The 23,317-nt window shown below is 42.6% G+C and overlaps 1 protein-coding gene across 1 annotated transcript in view; it reads right to left on the bottom strand.

Annotated features, from left to right (window-relative positions):
- mecr (mitochondrial trans-2-enoyl-CoA reductase) overlaps positions 1-18,511 on the bottom strand; it is a 57,778-nt gene extending 39,267 nt beyond the window's left edge. Inside the window, exons 1-2 of the mRNA XM_078238220.1 lie at positions 18,305-18,511; positions 12,592-12,689 (exon numbers count right to left, since the gene is read on the bottom strand). Coding sequence (XP_078094346.1) covers positions 12,592-12,689; positions 18,305-18,468 — 262 coding nt within the window. The 5' untranslated portion in view covers positions 18,469-18,511. The remainder of the gene's footprint in view (positions 1-12,591; positions 12,690-18,304) is intronic.
- Positions 18,512-23,317: the final 4,806 nt, after the last annotated feature.

Here is a 23,317-nt window from a genome sequence, read left to right as displayed (position 1 = left end):
CTGCATTTTCACCCACAGAACATAGATTTAAATTCAGTCTACAATGCTATAATGGTCTCCCATATTTCTTTCGCTCTCTCTATTGGCTATAACAGTTCTAAGTAAAACCAACATCTGGAACGAGTGAGATTGTCAGACTCTTGCAGGAAAAGTTTCAAATTAGCCAATAGTCAATCGTGTATAAAATTCACATAAGCTAAGAACAGAACTTCTTGAATATTTCAATGTCAATGGCTTGATCAGAGTCAAACAATCAGCACCCTTTTCTCACGCAGAATAATGTGTGGGGTAAATACGTGGGGTTAGGGTGATAAGACCTGAGTAAGTTGCTCTGTCGGAGAGTCAGTGCAGGCTTGATGGGCCAAATGGCCTCCTTCCGCACTGTGGGGATTCTGTGATTCTGTGAAGTCCATAGGACAAATCAGTTCATTAGCAAACACTACATTACCAGCCTTGCTCTGACAGTATATATGAACAAATAGTGTGAAAATGAAAGAGCTTTGGTGTATTTCAGGTGTTTCTGAGGTGTAAATTCTTGAAAACTACCTGCCAACTGAACTAGCTAAAATCAAATTGTAATGTCAGCAGTCATGGACCCTGTGAGATCTCAGCAGCGCAACTTGCAATGTAGAGATCCAATCCAGCAGATTGCCTCAAGACTTTGCATACTTTGAAGATCTTCAGAGAGAATCAGGAGATTTTTTTTTGGTTTGGGATGAAAGGGAAGGAGAAGGCAAAGTACTATAAATTGAAGTACTTTCAACATGCTGCTTTTTCCTCGGTAAAGTTTCTAAATTAGCAAAACACCAAACCTTTCAATAACAGCAATATGTAGTTCTGGCTTATTTTGGTGCCTTCCAAAAAGTATGTGGACTGTCTGTGACATTTCTTTGTGGAATAAAGCACATTTTAAAAGTTAGGAACAGAGAAATGTGCCACTGACAACCACAAGTACCAGAAGATCTTAACATTTGAAAATACTTTTGGGGGCAAATTACAGCAATTATTCCATAATGCGATCAGTGCATCTCTGGGAATGTTACAGAATTTGTATTTTTTTGTATAAATGAGCAGCAAAAGAATTTATTAAGAATACTGTCAAGATTTATTACTTCAGCTTGTGGAATTTTTTTTTATTCATTCATGTGATATGGGCGTCGCTGGCTGGCCAGCATTTATTGCCCATCCCTAGTTGCCCTTGAGAAGGTGGTGGTGAGCTGCCTTCTCGAAACGCTGCAGTCCACCTGCTGTGGGTTGACCCACAATGCCGTTAGGGAGGGAATTCCAGAATTTTGACCCAGCGACTGCGAAGGAATGATGATATAATTCCAAGTTAGGACAGTGAATGGCTTGGAGGAGAACTTGCAGGTAGTGGAGTTCCCATGTATCTGTTGCCCTTGTCCTTCTAGATGGAAGTGGTTGTGAGTTCGGAAGGTGTTGTCTAAGGATCTTTGGTGAATTGCTGCAGTGCATCTTGTAGATAGTACACACTGCTACGACCGAGCGTTAGTGGTGGAGGGAGTGGATGTTTGTAGATGTGGTGCCAATCAAGTGGGCTGCTTTGTCCTGGATGGTGTCAAGGCAAGTATTCCATCACACTCTTGACTTGTGCTTTGTAAGTGGTGGATAGGCTTTGGGGAGTCAGGAAGTGAGTTACTCACTGCAGTGTTCCTAGCCTCTGACCTGCTCTTGTTGTGAATGTGTTAATGTAATGTGAGTCCAGTTGAGTTTCCGGTCAATGACCCCAAACTGTCAGCCTCCTGTTTGCTGGCCAGCCTGGGATCCCCACAGTGCTGCCCCCACCCCCAACCCTTCTGTGGCCCAAATGCAGACCCACCCCTGACCATTCCTGGGCCAGCCTCAACCCTTCCCCATCCCGGATCACCATGATCTCCAGCCACCCCCCCCCCCCACCCCCGCCACTCCCCCCGCAGTGTCAATCCCCTCCCCAGCTGCTTCCCTTCCCCCAGCCCGCCCTATCGCTGGCCTCCCTCCTGCCCCCATCGATTCCAATGGCTGAGTGACAGCAGGGCCTCTACCCCCATCGATCACCTCAGGCCCCACCCCCATATATTCCACGCCCTTGACACTGCCCCATGGGCAGTGCCAAAATGCCCCCGGATATGGAAACGTTGCTCCTTGGGCAGTGCCAGGGACACAGGCTGGCACTGCCAGGATGTCCACGTCCAGGGGACACCATCCCCCACTGCCCGACTCCCTGGGGGCCCCGGATACCCCCCCTGCACTCCAGTGAGGTTGGGCGGCTCATTCCCTGTTAGTGGGGAGCTGTTGTAAACTCTACTGGAGTGAAATACTCTGGTGTGTGTGGGGAGGGGGGTGGGGGGCAGGGAGAAGAGGATAGCGGGCCAGGAGAGTTCAGTCCCGGGCTCACTAATAGCATTTAAATAATATGATCAATAATCATATGATTTAAATGCCGACCCCGCCTCCTAGCCAATTGTTGGTTGTTGGAAAAACCCATCTGGTTCACTAATGTCCTTTAGGGAAAAAAATTTGCCATCCTTACCTGGTTTGGCCTACATGTGACTCCAGAGCCAGAGCAATGTGGTTGACTCTCAACTGCCCTCTGAACAAGGGCAACTAGGGATGGACAATAAATACTGGCCAGCCAGCGCCGCCAACGTCCCATGAATGAATAAAAAAAAGTCAGGACCTTGTGGGAAGGTACTAAATTGGGGGAGGGCAAATTGCAACAGCATTAGGTTGGGGGGAGGGGAGCTAGAAGAGTTGACTAGGATCAAGGAACTAATTGATGGGGTGGAGGATGCAGGGGTAAGGGGAATTACAAAATTAATGGTAGAGGAGAGGGTGCAAGTGAATGAAGGCGGTAATTTAGATAAGGGAGTAGAGGGAGAGGGTGTTCGCGACTCATCAAAGCGGGTCCAGATAAAAGCTGGAATAAGGACACTTTGCCTGAATGCACAAAGCATTCGGAACAAGGTAAATGAGTTGATGGTGCAAATCAGCACGAGTGGGTACGATCTAGTGGCCATTACAGAAACGTGGCTGAAAGGTGACCAGGACTGGGAGATGAATATCCAGGGGTATCAGGCGTTTAGGAAGAATAGACAGGAAGGAAAAGGTGGTGGGGTCGCGCTATTAATAAGAGATAATATCAGGGTAGTACTGAGGGATGACATAGGCTCTGAGGAACAAAACGTGGAATCATTATGGGTAGAGATGAGGAATAGTAGAGGGAGAAAGACACTAGTAGGTGTGGTATATAGGCCCCCAAATAATAATGTTGAGGTAGGGAGGGCTATAAACAAGCAGATAAGGGATGCGTGTAAAAACGGAACGGCAATAATCATGGGGGACTTCAACATGCACATTGACTGGCAGACTCAAGTCGGTAAGGGTGGAATGGAGGAAGAGTTCTTAGAATGCTGTCGGGATAGTTTCCTTGAACAGCATGTTACGGAACCGACGAGGGAACGAGCTATTTTGGATCTGGTATTGTGTAACGAGGTAGGTAGAATTAAGGATCTTATTGTGAAGGACCCTCTTGGGTCTAGTGACCACAATATGGTCGAATTTCTGATTCAGATGGAAGAGGAGAAAGTTTGGTCCCAAACCAGTGTCCTCTGTTTGAACAGAGGGAAATATGATAGGATGAGGGATGAATTGGCTAAGGTAGACTGGGAGAGCAGGCTGGCAGGTAGGATAGCTGAGGAACAGTGGAGGATTTTTAAGGAGATCCTTTTCAGTTCTCAGCAAAAATATATTCCAGCAAAAAACAAGGATTGTAAGAAAAGGGAGAACCAGCCGTGGATAACGAAGGAAATAAAGGAGAGTATTAAAATAAAAACAGCTGCGTACAGAGTGGCCAAAAATAGTGGAGAAACAAGTGATTGGGAAAAATTTAAGAAACAACAAAGAGAGACTAAGAAAGCGATAAAGAAAGGAAGGATAGACTATGAAGCTAGGCTAGCAATTAATATAAAAAATGATAGTAAAAGTTTTTATAAATATATAAAAAGGAATAGAGTGGCTAGAGTGAATGTTGGACCCTTGGAGGACGAGAGGGGGGAGTTAATAGTGGGAAATGAGGATATGGCTGAGTCTTTAAATAAGTTTTTTGTGTCGGTCTTCACGGTGGAGGACACAAATAGTTTGCCAAATATTAACGATAGAGGGTTGGCAGCAGGAGAAATACTTAATACAATTAATGTTACCAGAGAGGCAGTGCTGGGTAGACTAATGGGACTGAAGGTGGATAAGTCCCCGGGTCCGGATGGAATGCATCCCAGGGTATTGAAAGAAATGTCAGAGGTAATAGTGGATGCGTTAGTGATTATTTATCAAAACTCGTTGCATTCTGGGGTAGTGCCGGTTGATTGGAAAACGGCTAATGTTACGCCGCTGTTTAAAAAAGGAAGGAGACAAAAGGCGGGTAACTATAGGCCGGTCAGCTTAACGTCGGTAGTAGGGAAAATGCTGGAATCCATTATTAAAGAGGAGATAGCAGGGCATCTGGATAGAAATGGTTCGATCAATCAGACGCAGCATGGATTCATGAGGGGAAAGTCGTGCTTGACGAACATGTTGGATTTTTATGAAGATGTGACTAGGGCGGTTGATGGAGGAGAACCGGTGGATGCGGTGTTTTTGGATTTCCAAAAGGCGTTTGATAAGGTGCCCCATAAAAGGCTACTGAAGAAGATTAGGGCACACGGAGTTGGGGGTAGTGTGTTAAAGTGGATTGGGGACTGGCTATCCGACAGGAAGCAAAGAGTCGGAATAAATGGGTGTTTTTCCGGTTGGAGGAAGGTAACTAGTGGCGTGCCGCAGGGATCGGTACTCGGGCCGCAACTATTTACCATTTATATAGATGATCTGGAGGAGGGGACGGAGTGTAGGGTAACGAAGTTTGCAGACGACACAAAGATAAGTGGAAAAGTGAATCGTGTGGAGGACGGAGAAGATCTGCAGAGAGATTTGGACAGGCTGAGTGAGTGGGCGAGGATATGGCAAATGGAGTATAACGTTGAGAAATGCGAGGTTATACACTTTGGAGGAAATAATAACAAATGGGATTACTATCTCAATGGAAACAAATTAAAACATGCTACCGTGCAAAGGGACCTGGGGGTCCTTGTGCATGAGACGCAAAAGCCCAGTCTGCAGGTACAACAGGTGATCAAGAAGGCAAATGGGATGTTGGCCTATATTGCGAAGGGGATAGAATATAAAAGCAGGGATGTCTTGATGCACCTGTACAGGGCATTGGTGAGGCCGCAGCTGGAATACTGTGTGCAGTATTGGTCCCCTTATATGAGGAAGGATATATTGGCATTGGAGGGAGTGCAGAGAAGGTTCACCAGGTTGATACCGGAGATGAGGGGTTTGGATTATGAGGAGAGGCTGAGGAGATTGGGTTTGTACTCGTTGGAGTTTAGAAGGATGAGGGGGGATCTTATGGAGACTTATAAGATAATGCGGGGGCTGGATAGGGTGGAGGCGGAGAGATTCTTTCCACTTAGTAAGGAAGTTAAAACTAGAGGACACAGCCTCAAAATAAAGGGGGGTCGGTTTAAGACAGAGTTGAGGAGGAACTTCTTCTCCCAGAGGGTGGTGAATCTCTGGAATTCTCTGCCCACTGAGGTGGTGGAGGCTACCTCGCTGAATATGTTTAAAGCGCGGATGGATGGATTCCTGATCGGGAAGGGAATTAAGGGTTATGGGGATCAGGCGGGTAAGTGGTACTGATCCACGTCAGATCAGCCATGATCTTATTGAATGGCGGGGCAGGCTCGAGGGGCTAGATGGCCTACTCCTGCTCCTATTTCTTATGTTCTTATGTTCTTATTAGGCAGAAGATAGGGAGAGTTAATTGGGAACAACTGATATCAGGAAGGCTACATTTGGTCCCGAAAACCATTAACACATGATTGTCTCTGTCAATCAATCTAAGCAAAACCTACTCTGAAACCCAGGGGAAAACCAAATAAACAAAAATACATTAACTCAGATTAAAACAAACATATCTCTAGATAAAATCAATCATTAGCCTGCTTTCTCAGCATGTGAGCTGCCTGGTGCCCAGACAAATTGGCACCATGTAAAACAGAGTTGTATTTTAAACGTGTCCCTTGACAAAAAACATGATAAAATAATTTTTTTTAAAGGCACAGTATCATCTCACCTTCCCCTTAAAAAAATGAACCAACAGTATAAAAAGATGGTTTCATCTTTCAAGATCTCTAGTTTTGCTCTTAGTACTCTATAATATACAAATTGTTTAATTAAATCTAAGCACACAAACATAACAGCAGTATAGTCCAGTTCACCCTTTCTCTTCCAACATTGAACATTCCTTCTTCTTTCATCAGTCTTGATAAAGCATCTGTAATCACGTTCTCTCTTCCCACTTTTCTCTTGACACATTGCTATTGTTCAGTTGGTTCCTCTTTCTTTTCAAGGGCAAATCCAGAATGGTTATTCAGGGAGTGGGTTTGATTACCGCTGAGGTTTTCCTATGACCTGACATGTGTGACCTGTCCAGCAAATTTCTACCACAGCTTAGTGCAGTCCAAGCCAATAAAAATGTGTTTGTATTTTTTCTTACTCCCAAATGACCTCCTACTGATACCTTATGCGCTACCCGCAACACTTCCTTTCCATAATCCACCGGTAATACAACTTGATGAACTTCTGCCCAATTTCCATCCCCCTGCATATATAAAGGTCTCCATTTCCTCATTAAGGCATCATTTTTAGTGTAAAAATATTCTGGTATACACTCAGATTCTTCTTCTGTGCATGCTTTCTGAAACAACTGCTTTATTTCTACATCCTTCTGTTGTAATTTTGCTAACTTTCCTGAACTAAAAATATCCGCTTCGTCCTCCACCTGTTCTTGCTCTTTCTCAACTTTCTGGTCAAAAATTGTTTCTGATAACTGAATCTGGGTCGCCTTATCTTTTCTTTTTAATTTCTCCTCCTGTCTCAACCTGTGGCTTTGTGATCTTTTTACTACACAGCTGTGAAAAATCCCAGGATATGCTTCCTGCAACACTTCAGTTGTTTGATTTTCCAATGGTTTTTCAAACACAGATCACTTCCACCTGTGATCCAGCTAGGATAAACTATATGCCTAAAACTCCTACCACCACTTCTCACCTGACTCTCCAACCTTACCTTACATAATGGAACATCACTCTTTGCATCATGAATTCCACATACTACCAACTTTTCTGGCAATACTCCTTACAGACTACATATCTTCTCATCTCTCACCATTAAAGATTGACTTGCTCCCATACCTCTTAAAATCTTAACTTCTTTACCTACTCCTCCTGGTACACAGGAGTAAACCTTCCCCACACAAATAAGTGCTTTAAAGAGATCTGGCACTCACTTTTTAACCAAGCCTTGGCCAGGCTGCACGTTATTTTGCACCTACAGCTGTGGTTTCCTTTACTACTTTAACAAACCCCACTGGCTTATCCTGTTTTACCACATCAGTTTTTCTAGTGCTTTTCTTAAGCCACAAACTACAATGAAAACATCTGAAGCTTTTTATTTCCCTTCCACCCTCGTGTGTTTCCTTTTTCATCTGAGGTAAACATTCCTTACTATCTCCAATGAAATCTCCTTTGCCTTGACTACCTGAGAATTTCTCTTTTTCTCAGTTTCTTCCTTAGATTTCTAAACCTCTGTCTGTAGGCTTCTGGCACTAGTTCATATGCACCTAAGATGGCTTTCTTCATCTCATCATAATCCCTAGATACCTCCTCTGATAGTGGTACAAACACCTCACTCGCTCTACTTACTAACTTTGTTTGAATTAACAATACCCACATGGTCTGTGGCCATTTTTCTTGTTTAGCTACTTTTTCAAGTGAAATGAAAAGTCTTCTACATCCTTCTTGCCAAACCTTGGCAACGCTTGAACATATTTAAACAGGTCTCTACCAGGCCTCTGACTACGATGGGTTTGTCCTTCCTCACTGGCCTCATCACTACTCCCAACTTTTAACTTTGCCTCCTCCAGTTTAAGTTGACATTCACTTTTCAGTTCCAGTTTCCGAAGTCTGCTGGCCTACTCCTGCTTCGATTTTCTATGTACGTTTCGATGTATGATAGATGTTAAAAAAAAGATCCATTGAGTCTCCCATTAACAAGAGACTTTAATGAAATTGTAGCAATGGACTTGAAGGTGTGGGATAAGGACAAAGTATTTTTCTCTTACAGTTCACAGATGTGGCAACTAGATTCAGTCTGTTCACAGTGAAGACAAAAAGGTAATTGAGGACACGACAATAGAAAAATAGATCAGAATTGAACTGGGAACACTGGCTAAATTCCTAACTGATCGGGGTGGAATTTGCCATTGATGAATTTAAAGTTTTGAGTGAAAATATGAACATTGAAGTAATGATCATAGCAGCAGAATGTCCCTTTAGTAATGGGGGCTGTGTAAGAAATCATGCAGTAATTGACATGATGCCTCACAAAATCTTAGCTGTAAACCACACTGTAAAGTAACATTTGGCATGGTGTAGGCAATCAATGTGAAGAATTCACTTGGCAGCTACAGTCCCTAGCAATTAGTTGGTGGGAGAAATCACAGAAACACCGTGAATGATGTGGGATCATCCTCTAGCTTTGGAGGGGACTATGATTAGTTCCGTTTTTTGAGTATTTGAATGACATGCATGTAGGGAAAAGGGCATTAATCAAGGTTGAGGTTTCAGAGAAAATTCAGCGAACATCAGGAATAAATTTTAATCCAGGGAACATGGTATATTACAAAAGAGAAGGGCAGAAAGAATAAAAAGGTAAGATTATAGGCAGTCATTTTATAATATGGCAATCAAACTGTTAGGGTACATTCCTTCAGGCTTATTGGCAATGATTATATATTCACAGAATCTGAACAGGCAATATAAAGTATAGAAAGAGGAACTTGCAGTGGGCTGGGGAGGATTCAGTTGTTGTGGGCCATGTAAGTACTAACCACAAAGGTAGAACTAAGAAAAAGGTTCAGCATAGAGATTGAGGAGCTAGGCACTAAATTAAAAAGCAGAACTCTAGGATAATAATTTCTGGATTATTACTTAAGCCACATGCAAGTTGGCATAGGGTACATAAAATTGGAGAGATGAATACGTGGCTCAAAGACTGGTGTGCGAGAAGTGGGTTCTGGTTCGTGGGGCACTGGCACCAGTACTGGGGAAAGTGGGGGCTGTAGCATTGGGACTGTACACCAGAACCATGCTGGGGCTTTACACTAAATAGTGGGGGTATGGGATCAAATTTGGGAAGATGTGGCAAATCAAAGAATAGAGGCAAGGCAAGAACAAATGGTGTTAATGTGGGAAATGATAAACAGACCATGACAGGAAGGTACAGGGAATATAGATCTAAGAGTAAATCAGCAGATAAGGGTAGAGTTCACAAAAATAAAGAAAGAACAAAACTAAAGGCTCTGTATCTGAATGCATGTAGCATTCAGAATAAAACAGATGAACTGATAGTGCAAATAAGTATGATCTAATAACCATTACAGAGACACGTCTATAGGATGACATGATTAGGACCTGAATATTAAACGGAATGTGACATTTAGGAAGGACAGGAGGCTTGGAAATAGAGGCTCTGTTAATTAATGATGTTATTAGCACAATATGGATAGCCCAAATTCAGGAAACCAGGATGTAGAAGTGGTTTGGGTTGAGATGAGCAATGAAAAAGGCAGGAAGTCACTTGTGGGAGTGGTGTACGTGCTTCCTAGCAGTAACCATGTGATGGCGCAGAGTATAAAGAAAGAAATGATGGCAGCTTGTCAAAAAGATGCAATGACAATCACAGGGGATTTTAATATACAGTACATAGACTGGAAAAATCGGATGGGCAAAGGAAGCCTACAGAATAGTATCTTAGAACAGTATGTTCTGGGGCCAACTAGCGAGCAGGCTATACTAGACCTGGCATTGTGCCAAAAAATAGGATTAATTACTGACCTCATAGTGAAGGTTATGGCACTAGAGAGGCAGTGGTGGACATTTTAAGGGGATATTTCAGAATATACAGAATAGATACATTCCAATGAGAAAGGAAAATTCGAAGGGGAGGGTACACCACGTGCGTTAACTAAAAAAAGTTAAAGATAGTATCAAACAAAGAAAAAGCAGATAATTGCGCAAGATGGATGGCAGGTCAGATGGTTGGACAGAATATAAAAACTAAAGAACAGCCAAAAGGAAGAAAAAATTAGAATATAAGAGAAAGTTCTCCTTAAATATAAATGCAGAAAGCAAGAGTTTCTATCATTATTTAAGAAAGAAAAGAGTTAACAGTGAGCACTGGTCCTGTAGAAGTTAAGTCTGGGGAATTAATAATGGAAAATAAAGAGAAAACAAATTATTTGAACAGGCATTTGCATCGGTCTTTCACTATTGAAGATACAAGTCACAACCCAGAAATAGCTGTAAATCAGAAAGGAGGAGGGAGGATCTCATGAAAATTACAATCACCAGGGAAGTGGTACTGAGCAAATTATTGGAGCTACGAGTTGTCAAGTGTCCAGGTGCTGGTGGACTTCATCCTAGGGTCTTAAAAGAAGTGGTTAATGAGATAGTTAATGCATTGGTTTTAATTTTTCAAAATTCCCTGGATTCACAAAAGTTTCCATTAGATTAGCACCAGTAACTTCATTATTTAAAAGGGGAGGGAGTCAGAGGGCAGGAAACTACAGGGCCAGTTAGTTTAACGTCTGCCATTGCGAAAATGTTAGAAGCTATTATTAAAGCTGCTATAGCAGGACACTTGAAAAAATTCAGAGTGATCAGACGGAGTCAAGATGGTTTTATGAAAAAAAAATCATGTCTAACCAATTTATTGGCGTTCTTTGATAAGGGGAACTGGTGGGTGTACTGCATTTAGATTTTCAGTAGGCATTTGATAATGTACCATATCAAAGGTTATTGTGTAAAATATAAGCTCATGGTATAGGTGCTTACTTATTGGCGTAGATAGAAGATTGGCTAGCTAATAAAAAACAAAGAATAGGCATAAATGGATACTATTCTGCTTAGTAAGATGTTACGAGTCATATGCTACAGGGATCAGTGCTGGGGCCCCAATTTTTTACAATTTATATAAATGACTTGGATGAAGGGACCGAAGGTGTGGTCGCTAAATTTGTTGATGATACAAAGATAGGTAGGATAGTAAGATGTGAAGGTGACACAAGGAGACTACAAAGTGATATAGATAGGTTAAGTAAGTGGACAAAGGACTTGGCAAATGAAATATAATGTGGGAAATTGTCCATTTTGGCATAAAAATTTAAAAAGCATATTATCTAAATGGTGAGAGATTGCAGAGGTCTGAGATACAGAGGGATCTAGGTCTCCTCGTGCATGAATTGCAAAAGGCTAGTATGCAGGTACAACAAATCATTAGGAAAGTTAATAGAATGTTATTGTTTATTGTGGGAATTGAATAGGAATCGGATGGTTATGCTTCAGTTATACAGGGCATTGGCGAGACCATATTAGGAGTAATGTGAACAGTATTAGTCTCCTTTAAGGAAGGATGTATGTGCTTTGTAAATAGTTGAGAGAAAGTTTACTAAGCTAATACCTGGAATGGGCAGGTTGTCTTATAAGGAAAGGTTGGACAAGCTAGGCTGTACTTTAAAATCTGTAAGCATTGTACATTCATTTTTTTTTAAAAACAGGTCATGACAAGGTACAAGTCTAAACATAATTGCATTGCGCATAACTCCTGATGCCAGTTTCACTGATGTAGAAATGTTAAAACAGATACCAAACACTTCATTACAAGCTAAGGAATAACTTGTCACAACATCTTCTTCTTATACCTTTAAAACGTCTTTCAAGGCCACTGCTAGAGCAAACTGTAAGTGGCTGCCAAATTTTACTTGCTCAAAGCCATACTTCTGTTGCTCAAAGTTCCACGTAGCCTACAATCTTGAATATAATGTAGCAGAATTCAGAGATTGCCCCCCCCCACAATTGGTCCATGCAACACAGCAAAGCCAATGCTTCATGCAATTGCACATTTTTGCTTCTGAGGTTGAAACACTAAATGTAATCAACTTTCAATATAGATACTTATCTATAAATCAACTGGAACTGCTTCAAGCAACTTTGAGCAACAAACTTTACTTCTAAAACAACTTAATATAGGAAATCAAATAAAAGACCAAACTACTCAACAGGTCTGCTGTCAACTGAAAAAAAGAGGCTAATCATTCCCTTTCAGGTGCTGTCAGATCTTGCTATATATTTCCAGCAGTTTCTTTTTAAGGTTCAGGAATAATGTTCTTTCCCAATACTTTAAACTCAATCTGTATTTGAAGATAATTGTGATTTACTGAATGCAGAAAACATATGTATCTTGTAAACCACAAATAATTCAAGTGTGTTGCTGAAAACACTCAAACTCAGAAACAATTGGTGGGATTTTACGACCTCGTCGTCCCAAAACCGTAAAAACCCACCCGGGGTCAACGGACCTTTCCGCGGTCCGCCCCTCGCCCGCTCCGATTCCCGTGGCAGGCGGGACGGTAAAGTTCCGGCCAATGTCTCACATTACCTTGCACCATGTTGATATCTGACGGATTGATGGGTGCTGCTAACATTTGGGCCCTAATATCAGAATCATGAAGCTGAGGCACTTTGTGGGTTTCAAGCCTGCAATAAGAGAACAGAACACTTCACTGATTACAAAGCACTGATCTACTGACAAATCCCGACTCCAGACTGAATAAACTATTTACAAGCCAGGATTGAAAAGGACACTCTAGGTTTTTGTAATTTATTTTTCTATGAAGTGCATACCAACATTAAACGGAACAGAGATGTAACCAAAAATGCCTAATCAATATAAAAGCAAAATACTGCAGATGCTGGAATCTGAATCAAAAACAGAAAATGCTGGAAAATCTCAGCAGGTCTGACAGCATCTGTGGAGAGAGAATAGAGCCAACATTTCGAGTCTGGATGACCCTCCATCAGAGCTAAGACGAAGGGTCATCCAGACTCGAAACGTTGGCTTTATTCTCTCTTCACAGATGCTTTCAGACCTGCTGAGATTTCCCAGTATTTTCTGTTTTGATATGCCTAATCAATAAACTGATAGACTTCACTCAAATATTGTTGAATATGTTATATGACCTTCATAACCTATATATTCAATAATCTTGGATTAAAGAGTCTCTTAATAGATTACATTTTTGGAAATTTAAATATGTATTACAGTAATGAGATTTCACAAAGCAAAGTTTTTTTTCCAAAAGGAAGCAATAGACTTCATTATTTAATTTTTCCTGAAATGGTTATTTACAGGTGGCATGGTGGGGTGGTGGTGGGGCAGGCCAGACTGATGGAATCCAAGTACTGTCTCCGTCAAACCTTACATGTATGTTTTTAAAGCAGAGAGCTGAGCGCTTTATTCTGCACATAAATGAGCTATATCTGATTTAGCACTAGAGTCAACAATGGATGTCCAAAACAGGAATTATTCCCACTGCCATCTTGCCTGATGAGCATCAAAAATTATAAAGCAATCCTGTACATTGCTTTTAAATGGTTAATGCATTCCCATTCAGTGAATCAAGTTTTTTAACTTTTGCTTCCACTTCAGATATTGCTGTTTGTGTGGTTGAGCAGCAGTCACTGAACCAAATGCTGTCAAAATATGTACATAGGTTAAATTTACAGCACAGAAGAAAATATCTTGTGCAAGAGATAGACCCTAAATGTATTCTAAAGAGCAGTTTGGACAAAGAGGCTCCACTCTGTTAAGTTTTAAGTTTATTTATTAGTGTCACACGTAGGCTTACATTAACACAGGATTAAAGTAACTGTGAAAATCCCCTAGTCGCCACACTCTGGCGCCTATTCGGGTACACTGAGGGAGAATTTAGCACAGCCGATGCACCTAAGCAGAACTTCTTTCAGACTGTGGGAGGAAACCGGAGCACCTGGAAGAAACCCACGCAGACACAGGGAGAACGTGCATATCGACAGTGACCCAAGCTGGGAATCGAACCCGGGTTCTTCGTGCTGTGAGGCAGCAGTGCTAACCACTGTGCCACCCTGATGATAAGCCAGGAAATGGCTACCAGAGGTACAGGTTACTGAATCCAGGTGACATATCTGGAGGAAGGTATATAGTAGGGTTGCCTTGGGGTCGGTGTTATGACCCCTGCCTTTCTTGATAAATATTAATATTTGGGCTTGAGTGTACAGGGCACAATTTCAAAATCTGTGGATAACACAAAATTTAAAAGCATTGTGAACTGTGAGGAGGGTAGTGATAAACTTCAGGACTTAGGTGGGATGGGTGTCAAAAAGGCAGCAAAAATTAATGCAGATGTGTGAACTGATTCACTTTGATAGGAACAAGAAGGAAAGACAATACAAAAGGGTTCAATTTTAAAGGAATACAGAAGCAGAGGAATCTGTGTATATGTGCAAATCATTGAAGGTGGCAAGGCAGATTATGAAGCTATTAATATAGAATACAGGATCCTCAGCTTTGTACATAGGGTCATAGAGTACAAAAGGAAGTTATGCTAAACTTGTATTAAACACTGGTTTGGCCTCAAATGGAATTTTGGGTCCAGTTCTGGGCACCACACTTTAAGAAGGATATAAAGATATCAGAGAAGATATAGAAAAAAAATCATGAAAATTGTTACGTGGATGAAGAACTTGAGTTACTTGGATAGATTGGAAAAGCTGAGACTTCTTCTCGGAGAAGAGAAGATTAAGAGTAGATTTGGGAGGTGTCCAGAATTGTGAGGGATTTAGAGAGAGTAAATAGGGAGAACTTGCTCCCTTTAGTGGAAGGGTGAAGAAACCACAGGACACACAATATAAGTTGATTGGCAAAAGAACCAGTGGTGGCATGAGGAAAAACTTTGTTTAGACAGCAAATGGTTAAGATCTGAAACGCTCTGCCTAAAAGGCAGATTCAATCATGGGTTTCAACAGAAAATTGGACAATTATCGGAAGAGAAAAAATTTGCAGGGCTACAGGGACAAGGACAGTTGTTCTTATGTAAAGCTGCCATAGGCACAATAGACTGAATGGCCTCCTTCTGTGCTATAACCATTCAATGGTTCTATAACATGCTATGCACAAACCGTGAAACAAAGTTTGAACCACAATCAGAGATTCTATAAAGCCCAAATTACAATGTTAGAAGAAACATTTATGTCTATTATAATGTACAATATGCAGCTTAGCAACATGATTGGTTCCTGTATTCTTTTCTCAGATGGATTGTCCCTCATACTAAATCAAAATGTTCTCTCTGCTGGGTTTAATTACTATTTCTTAATTTGCCCAAGAATGTGGAATCAGACGTTTAGAACAATGATATAAAGCTCCTTCTGACTGGGGGGGGGGGGGAATATCAAGGTCCTACACATAACTATTTCCCTTACATTTGTGCTGCGGAATACAATCAAGTGTGATATTAGCAGAATTAGAATCAACTTCTAACCATTCAGCAAGAAGAATGTAAAAATAGAATAACATTTACGAGCACCTTGGATGCTCATGAGGGAAAGTGGAATTTCTACTTCTTTAATTGTTAAAAATCAACCACTCCACAGATTTCCCCTAAAGCATTAGGGTCATCTTGCCCTGTTTTCATACAGCTCTGAAGATAAATGCAAAAAGTATAGGTAGCTGAATAATCAAACAACTGTCCCTGTTGCAAGAGCTACGTGAGAGCTGGTTGGAAGCAGAGATCCATTAAATGTAAACAGCAGTCACAGATACATTATCACTGCATCGAGTATCTCCCGCTTCATCCAGTAATGGACAGATATGACCTCAATGTTCCAAATCTCTCGTGGAGGTAAAAAGTAAATTGCTTAGCGTGTAATGCTTTTTAAATGTCTCAAGTGTATGTTTTATGCTAGCAATACATGTCGGTCTGTTTGATTGCCAACTGGTATGTTTTTGTCCAAATAGGCAGTGTCACCATCAGATTTTTTCACTGTTTTATATATATGGCAATGCTGAATGATTTGGTTGTCTCATTTAGAGATCAAAGTGAAATTGTGGAATCAATTTTACATGATTAAATACAACTGACATTTGAAGCATGTTACTTTGTTCTTCCAGCACATTAGTGATGCTGCTGTGAATTGGAATGTTGTGTAAGACTATAAGACCATGGAACAGAATTAGGCCACTCAGCCCATCGAGTTTGCTCCGCCATTCAATCATGGCTGATATTTTTCTCATCCCCATTCTCCTGCCTTTTCCCCATAACCCCGATCCCATTATTACTCAAGAACCTATCTATCGCTGTCTTAAAGGCACTCAATGACTTGGCCTCCACAGCCTTCTGTGGCAAAGAGTTCCACAAATTCACCACTCTCTGGTTGTAGAAGTTCCTCCTCATCTCTGTTTTGAAGGATTGTCCCTTTAGCCTGAGGTTGTGCCCTCTGGTTCTAGTTTTTCCTACTAGTGGAAACATCCTCTCCACATCCACTCTATTCAGGCCTCTCTGTATCCTGTAAGTTTCAATAAGATCCCCCCCATTCCTTCTAAACTCCAACGAATACAGATCCAGAGTCCTCAACCATTCCTGATACAACAAGCTCTTCATTCCAGGGATCATTCTTGTGAACCTCCTCTGGACCCTTTCCAAGGCCAGCACATCCTTCCTTAGATATGGGGCCCAAAACTTCTCTCAAAACACCAAATGGGGTCTGACCAGAGCCTTATACAGCTTCAGAAGTACATCCTTGCTCTTGTATTCTCGTCCTCTCGACTTGCATGCTAACATTGCATTTGCCTTCCTAACAGCCGACTGAACCTGCACATTAATCTTAAGAGAATCTTGAACAATGACTCCCAGTCCCTTTGTGTTTCTGATTTCCTAAGCATTTTCCCAGTTAGAAAATAGTCGGCGCCTCCATTCCTCCTTCCAAAGTGCATAACCTCACACTTTTCCACATTGTATTCCATCTGCCACTTCTTTGCCCACCCACTCTCCTAACCCGTTTCCTCAATACTACATATTTTCAAACAGGTTACTACATATGTATGACTGAACTTGGCCTTGATCCATCAAATTTAGAAATGAAGCATCCCATCAACCAATTGATGAACATTTTATACTGTGAAATTTAATCTTGTAACTCTGAGCAAAAATGTGGGTTTAAACCCATAATCAGGATTTGAGCGCATAATCAAGCTTGACATTTTAGTGGAATACTATGGGGGTGGGGATAGTGCTACCTTTAGGATAGATCAAGTCAGGACAGCAAGTTTCCTTCCCTAAAGGACATTAGTGTGAACAGGTTTTTGGGACAATCTGACAACATCATAATTTCTCACTCCAGCTGCCAGGATGTGATTTGAACTCGATGTTACTTCTCGAGTGATCTAACCACTCTATCAGTGTACCTGTCTTTTCAGTTCAATGGCGACCAGCTGTCACTGGCATCATGCACTTGTAATCATTCTAGACAGCACAGTGGTTAGCACTGCTGCCTCACAGTGCCAGGGACCCAGGTTCGACTCCCGGCTTGCGTGACTGCCTGTTCAGAGTCCGCACATTCTCCCCGTGTCTGCGTGGGTTTCCTCCGGGTGCTCCGGTTTCCTCCCACAGTCCGAAAAACATGCTGGTTGGGTGCATTGGCTATGCTAAATTCTTCCTCAGTGTACCCGAACAGGCGCCGGAGTGTGACGACTAGGGGATATTCACAGTAATTTCATTGCAGTGGTAAAAGTAAGCCTACTTGTGACACTAATAAGTAATAAATAAACTAATGTGCTGGCCAGCGAGGCCTGGCCTAGGTTCTTTCAGTAAGAGTTTTAACAACACCAGGTTAAAGTCCAACAGGTTTATTTGGTAGCAAATGCCATTAGCTTTCGGAGCGCTGCCCCTTCATCAGATGGAGTGGATATCTGCTCCGCCTGTTTCTGACTCTCCGCCCGGGTCATATCCCACTCCTGACCCGGGTGGAGAGTCAGAAACAGGCGGAGCAGATATCCACTCCATCTGACGAAGGAGCAGCGCTCCGAAGGCTAATGGCATTTGCTACCAAATAAACCTGTTGGACTTCTTACTGTGTTTACCCCAGGCCAACGCCGACATCTCGGTTCTTTCCCGAGCAGAATTACTGTGATTCTAGTTTGTGCCTCAGAAGTAAGTCTCCCTTACTGGAACCAGAAGAGAAAACGCTGGGAAATCCCAGCAGGTCCGGCAGCACCTGTCAGGAGAGAAAAGAGCTGACATTTCGAGTCCAGATTGACCCTTTGTCAAATCCCTTACTGAATCACGCGGAGCGGCTCCCCGTGTTTGTGGTAAACCAGAGCTTCGCACCGACCCCGTGCCGCTGCCGAGCTGGCCAAAGTGCGGCTCTGGCTCTGTGAGGGGCACAAAAAGCCCCGGCTGAAGGATCCCAGTGACCGCTCACAAAGCCGCCGAAAGGCCATGGCGCCGTTACTCAGGCAACGGCCGAGAGCGCCTTCTGATGACGACACTGACAACGGCGGGCGCGGTGCTATGATGTTTCAGACCCCTGAGAGGATTTAATATTTTTATTTTAAAATACAGGATATATATCAATATTTTTCAAATAATATCCTATTTTCACTTACGGTTTTCAATATTTTTTTTACTGCTGTGAAAACCCAGCAATTTACAACAACAACTTTCAGAACCTCCCTGTGTGGTGATAACGGTCACTTCCCAAGGTCCTTTAACCAGATGTTGAGCCACTGGAAGGAGATACTTGGAATTGCTGGGTCAATAGGGGAGATTTGTTGAGGAAGAGGTGTTGAGTTTTTTGGGGGGGGGAATCTCAGAGCTCAGTTTTAGAATTTGGAAGGCATGACCAAAAGTGGCATAGCAATTAAAATCCAGGGATGCTAAGGAGTTGAGAGATCCTGTAGGGCGGAGACTTGGATCGAGGAAGTTATAGAGATAGGGAGTAGCTTTAAAAGGGTCACATTTTAAAATTGCAGCTTAAATGACATACAATATTACACCACTGTGTAGTCTCACCATGTATTTGATTTATTATTCTCACATAGAGTCATAGAGGTTTACAGCATGGAAACATGTCGTTCGGCCCAACTTGTCCATGCCACCCTTTTTAAACCTCTAAACCAGTGGTCTTCAAACTCCGATCCGGATGCGGCCCGCTGTGGGCCGTAGTTTGGAGACCCCTGCTCTAAACTAATCCCATTGCCCGCATTTGGCCCATATCCCTCTATACCCATTTTACCCATGTAACTGTCTAAATGCTTTTTAAAAGACAAAATTGTACCTGCCTCTACTACTATCTCTGGCAGCTCGTTCCAGACACTTATCACCCTCTGTGTGAAAAAATTGCCCCTCTGGACACTTTTGTATCTCTCCCCTCTCACCTTAAACCTATGCCCTCTAGTTTTAAACACCCCTACCTTTGGGAAAAGATGTATTGGGATACAGTGTGTTGGGATACAGTGAAAAGTATTATTTCTTGTGCGCTACACAGACAAAACATACCGTTTATAGAGTACATAGGGGAGGAGGAAAGGAGAGGGTGCAGAATGTAGTGTTATAATCATAGCTAAGGTGGAGAGAAAAGTCAACTTAATATAAAGTAGGCCCATTCATGTGTTTGTCTAGGTTAATATTTTCAATTTTCATCTTTTGCATCTTTAACATGAAAAAAATCTCCAGACACTTCAGAAAATCGAAAAAAAGGATGCTGAACCCAACAGTGAGCAATTATGAGAAATAACCAAAAGGCTGGTCAGAGTGAGTTTTAAAGGAGATGAAGATTTTTAAAAAAGCTTTAGGGATTAAATTCCAGATTTTGGGGCCCAACAACTGAAGGCATGGTCTTCAATTGTGGACAGGGTTGGGGGTGGGAGTAATGTGCAGTAGGTCAACAAAACAGAAAGTTTGAGAAAGGTTGCCATTTAGGGCTGCGGAAAATTATAGAGATGAGGGAGGCATGAAGGGGCTTGAATAGAAAGATGAGAATTTTAAGTCCGTAATGTAAGACCAAGAGCAAATATAGGTCAGTAAGCACGGGGTTAAATGATATAAGAAAATATACAATATGTGAATTTTGGATGAGTTGAATTTTACAGGCTCCTAAGTTTATTGAGGAAGGAGGCTAAACCGCTATAGGCAATTAGGCTCTTTGAAGTAGCAAAGGAGTTGTACTTTTTTCCAGGGGAATTTCTGAAGGGCTGTGGATAGTGAGGGGTACAATTAAGTAGTTTAAGATGACCTTGTCAGTGATTAAGTGAGTAGCACAACTATGGGTGATGGCAAGGCTGAGGTGATGGCATGAACATGGATAGGAATGTTTATGGAGAGAGATTTAGGAGTTAACAGAAGGCAAGGTGAACAGAGATGAATTTTTGAATCATTAAGGGTACGGAACTATTCAATGCAAAGGTGAAAGTGCCAGAGGAGTATGGGTGGGACTTGTGGAAAGTGTGACTTAATCATAATGAAACAGTGCTAGATCAACTGATTGGGCAAGGCCATTGGTGGAACATACAGCCAGGGAGGGAGGCTTCAGTAATCAGCATGGTGTTACCACTAGTGAGCCAATTTTCAGTCAATGCCATCCCGCTCAAGGGTCTTACTTGTGTAGGAATAGGCATTCTTGAATGAAATGCAGAGAGGGAAGGTGATTGTTGAGCCCAAGAGAACAGTGGTGGGTTAGATTAATTAGGTTAATCTCAGGCAGGCAAGCTGGGCAGATAAGTTGGCAAGAAAGGTTGATACAGTGACATGTTGATTAAAATCAAACAACAGCATTACCTTGATAACAGAGAGTGGCAAGCTAGGCACAAGGGTAACTAGGTTTATTGAAGGGAAATTTAAGCCTGGGACAGTGGCAGTAGAGTGGAAAGGCAGAGGAGTAGGGATGGCTCGCATTGGGATGAAGGAAGAAAATTACTGTTGAGGAGACATGAAAATGGCATGGCTGAATGACAGGAAGCAGATGAGACAAGAGATAAGGGGCCATGTGCTGGGATGGAGTCAGTTTGGAATGTGCAAAAACCAATATCCAGGTTCAAATGTACTTCATAGGATTATAGAATCTACAATGCAGAAGGAAGCCATTTGGCCCATCAAGTCTGCACCGACAACAATCCCACCCAGGTCCTATCCCTGTAACGCTCCTAATCCCCTTGACACTAGAAATTTAGCATAGCCAATCAACCTAACCTGCACATCTTTGGACTGTGGGAGGAAACCGGAGAACCCGGAGGAAACCTATGCAGACATGGGGAGAACGTGCAAACTTCACACAGTCACCTGAGGAATTGAACCCAGGTCCCTGGCACTGTGAGGCAGCAACTGTGCCACCGTGCCGCCCATTGTTGTTGAGATGAAGGCCTGAAGGAATTCAGCAACTCCTTTAATGTAATAAAACGTACCAAGGTGATTCACAAGGAAATTATAAAACAAAACCCAAGCCACTCAAGGAAATATTAGGGCACTTCACCAAAAACTTGGTCAAAGGGGTGTGTTTAAGGAATGTATTGAAGCCGAAAAGTGAGGTAGAAAGGCAGAGAGATCTAGGGAGGGTAATTCCATGGCTCAGGTCCCAGGCAGCTGAAGGATGGCAGCCAATGGGGGAATGATTAAAATTGAGGATGCTCAAGAAGCGAGAGTTAGGGGAGTGCTGATGTTTCCATAGAATCCCTACAGTGCAGAAGGAGGCCACTTGGCCATCGAGTCTGCACCAGCTTTCCGAAAGAGCATCCAAGCCCCCTCACTACCTATCCCCATAACCTGTGCATGAACTTACACATCTTTGGACACGAATGGACAATTTATCATGGCCAATCCACCTAATCTGCACATCTTTAGACTGGGAGGAATCTGAAGCACCCGGGGGAAACACATGCAGACACAGGGCGAAAGTGTAAACTCCAGACAGACAGTCACCCAATGCTGGAATCGAACACGGATGCCTGGCGTCGTGAGGCAGCAGCGCCGCCCACTGTGCGACCATGCCATGCGATGCATTAGTTGCATGGTGGAAGAGATTACAGAGATAAGGGGGGAGAATTTGTTCTCTTTGACATGCCCTGTTTCTAACTTTTTAAACTTTTCATTTAAAATTGGAATTAACAGCTGGTCCTTCATTGCAGGGCAGCCCTTGGCCACAGCTATGACCAGATGAGAGCCTCACATCCTCCCTCGAGGACCGGACTCCAAGCAACTAAAAGATCAACTAAAAACCAAAAGATGTGCGGGTTAGGTTGATTGGCCATTCTAAATTGCCCTTAGTGTCCTGAGATGTGTAGGTTAGAGGGATTAGAGGGATTAGTGGGTAAATATGTAGGGATATGGGGCTAGGGCCTGGGTGGGATTGTGGTCGGTGCAGACTCGATGGGCCAAATGGCCTCTTTCTGTACTGTAGGGTTTCTATGATTTCTATGACTTCTATAACTAGCCTCGTCCTTACAGCCTTGGGAGTTCAGCAGGTCAATTGGAAACTTATTTTAACAGTATGCCTGAAGTGACCATTTTATGCCCTTTATTGGCTACCCACAGCTTGCAGGTGGGAATCTCTATTGATACCAATCATTTAGAAAATGACTGGCAGGTGGAATAGTGCTGGCTGATGGTACCGACTTTCACCCCTCCATGCTCACTCCCATATAAGGCTAAAAGCCGTGCTCTGGTTCAGCCTCAGACAGTTGTCAGAGGGAGTAATAGAGTCAGTGGTTAGGGAGCAGAATTTGAGGCAAGGAGTGAAGAAAATGGCTTCAGCTTTCCCAATATTATTTGGAGGAAATTTCTGCCCATTAGTAGTGAATAGTGGACAAGCAGTCTGACAGTTTAGATATATAGGAAGGGTAGAAGTGGTAGTGAGGTAGAGCTGGATGTTGAGAAGTAGAAGGGTGTCGAGCTTAGGCGACAAGTTCAAAGGGCATATATGCAGTTTAAGATTGTCCAATGAATTAGAGGCTGAGGAGAGATGTGGCATTCACCACAAGCCAGTAGGGGTTGTCCTAGTGTGCAGCTGAAGTGTGTAGTAGTATCAACAAAGAACAAAGAACAATACAGCACGGGAACAGGCCCTTCGGCCCTCCAAGCCCGCGCCGCTCCCCGGTCCAGGATTGAATCCTGAATCCAGGATCCCCGCCCAATTTTCCAGCCTATCTACATCCTAATATCCTATCCACCGAGCTGTCCCTCACAGCTACGATGCTTTGTTCATCACAACCTATTAACTCACCCCCACCCCCCCATTCCAGACCATGTGATCTCCAGGGAGAGGCGAAAACCCAGAGTGAAAACCCCAGGGCCAATATG

This window comes from Mustelus asterias, chromosome 21 (assembly GCF_964213995.1).
Source record: "Mustelus asterias chromosome 21, sMusAst1.hap1.1, whole genome shotgun sequence".
Classification (NCBI taxonomy): Eukaryota; Metazoa; Chordata; class Chondrichthyes; order Carcharhiniformes; family Triakidae; genus Mustelus; species Mustelus asterias.
The sequence above is the reverse complement of the archived record's forward strand: the minus strand, read 5'-3'. Positions and strand labels throughout refer to the sequence as shown.